General features: G+C 54.8%; 1 protein-coding gene across 1 annotated transcript; it reads right to left on the reverse strand.

Moving 5' to 3' along the window:
- Positions 1-211: 211 nt before the first annotated feature.
- Positions 212-998, reverse strand: LOC108356057 (zinc transporter ZIP10-like; the record flags this gene model as incomplete). The annotated part of the gene is made up of 1 exon (XM_017607188.1): positions 212-998. A coding segment is annotated over one exon (787 nt), but the record flags the coding sequence as incomplete, so codon positions are not given.
- Between the last annotated feature and the right edge of the window lie 569 nt (positions 999-1,567).

The following is a 1,567-nucleotide window of genomic DNA, read 5'->3' on the forward strand; positions in this document are numbered from 1 at the left end:
GTGGTACACAGGTGAACATAGTAATAACATATGATAAAAATATAAAGATCAGCAGAGAAGAAAGGATGAAGATTCGAGATTTACAAAAGAGAGTCGTGTGTGCGAAAGATGTAGGTAGGTAGTAAAATCAATCAATCAGATAAAAGGCGCAAAGGTGGTAGAAAAAGTGGGGGAGGGGTAAAACAGCGAAAACATTGCCTAGTAAAAAACCTTATCCTTTATATGAATCAGTGAAAGGCATGTCCGAGTTCTTGGGCGGCACCAGGCCGTCAAACTGAATCTTGTCGCTGTACATCGCCAGCAGGAACATGATGCTGATGCCTAGGAGGAGGCCCACGTTNTCCAGATTACTCGACAGCTCGCCCATCATGTCCACCAGGCTGATGTAGAGGAACATACCGCCGGCCAGTGCAAAGATGTACGGCGTGGCGTCCGCCAGGTCGCCCAGCAAAATACCTACAATCATTCCCAAATAACAAGTGCAAGCGGAGAGAAAGTTGTAGCCCACAGCCTTCCGCCAGGTCATGCCGCTGCTGAGGAGAATGGCAAAGTCCCCCAACTCATGGGGAAACTCCTCGCAGATGACCGCCACCGAGATGCTGATGCCCTCCATGATGCTCTGCGAGAAAGCGGCCCCGATGGTGATGCCGTCGATGAAGTTGTGCAGGCCGTCGCCGATGATGATCATCCAGGCGATGGTGGCTATTTCGCCGCTGCCGCCGTCCTTTCCCGAGTGATGGTGATGATGACCATGGTCGTGGTGGTGGTGATGACCAACTCCGTTGCCCGCCTTTTTGGAGTGATTGTTGTGGTTTGCAGCAACGGAATTTTGATTGCCAGCCAGGAGGAGGTTCGCCTGCGCCTGCTGTGCGTCCAAGTCCTTGGCCGTTTCGTAGAGTTCCACTGCTGTCGCTTCATCACCGGCCACCGCCGCCTCCAGCCCGCCATTGCTCAGCGGTGGGTGGTGCACTGAGAGGTGATTCTTGAAGAGAACTTGTCTGGGAAAAGAAAAAAAACATCGGTATTAAAAATCTTTCCCCCAAAAAAACTCCTCCTAAGCTTACCGATACTCAGCATTCTCCACCTCTGGCTCAATGCTGTTGGTAATGGAAGGGAGGGCCACCTCCTTCGCGGCCTTCTTCAGCCGCCGCCGGTACTCGCTGACGATCTTCATCAGCCGCTCCGACCAGAAGAAGAGGTAGATGCCGCCGAAAATGATCAGCGCCCGGTAGAGGTACTCGTACTTCTCCTCGCTGCTACTGCCGGCGCTGATCAGATTGAAGGCCTGCGGGATGAGGTGGAAGAGGGCAGAGCCGAGGAGGCTGCCCACTGCGAGGCCTTGGAGGACGGTGATCAGGACCTCGTAGGCGACGTCGGTGAAGAAGGGGAGGATGCCGACGCCGGCCAGCGAGCAAAAGCTGACGATGGTGACAAAGAGCAGGCCAAAGCCCCAGACGGCGCCCGGCGAGGGCCGGTTCATCGCCTTGACGTGGTCGTCGCGCTGGTCGACACACTCCTTCTCCTGCAGCTGAAAGAGCATCAGCGGACAGAGGCGGGCAATGGACTG

This window comes from Rhagoletis zephyria, unplaced genomic scaffold (genome assembly GCF_001687245.7).
Source record: "Rhagoletis zephyria isolate East Lansing unplaced genomic scaffold, Rhagoletis_zephyria_1.1 Rzeph_scaffold_53574, whole genome shotgun sequence".
NCBI classification, from domain to species: Eukaryota; Metazoa; Arthropoda; class Insecta; order Diptera; family Tephritidae; genus Rhagoletis; species Rhagoletis zephyria.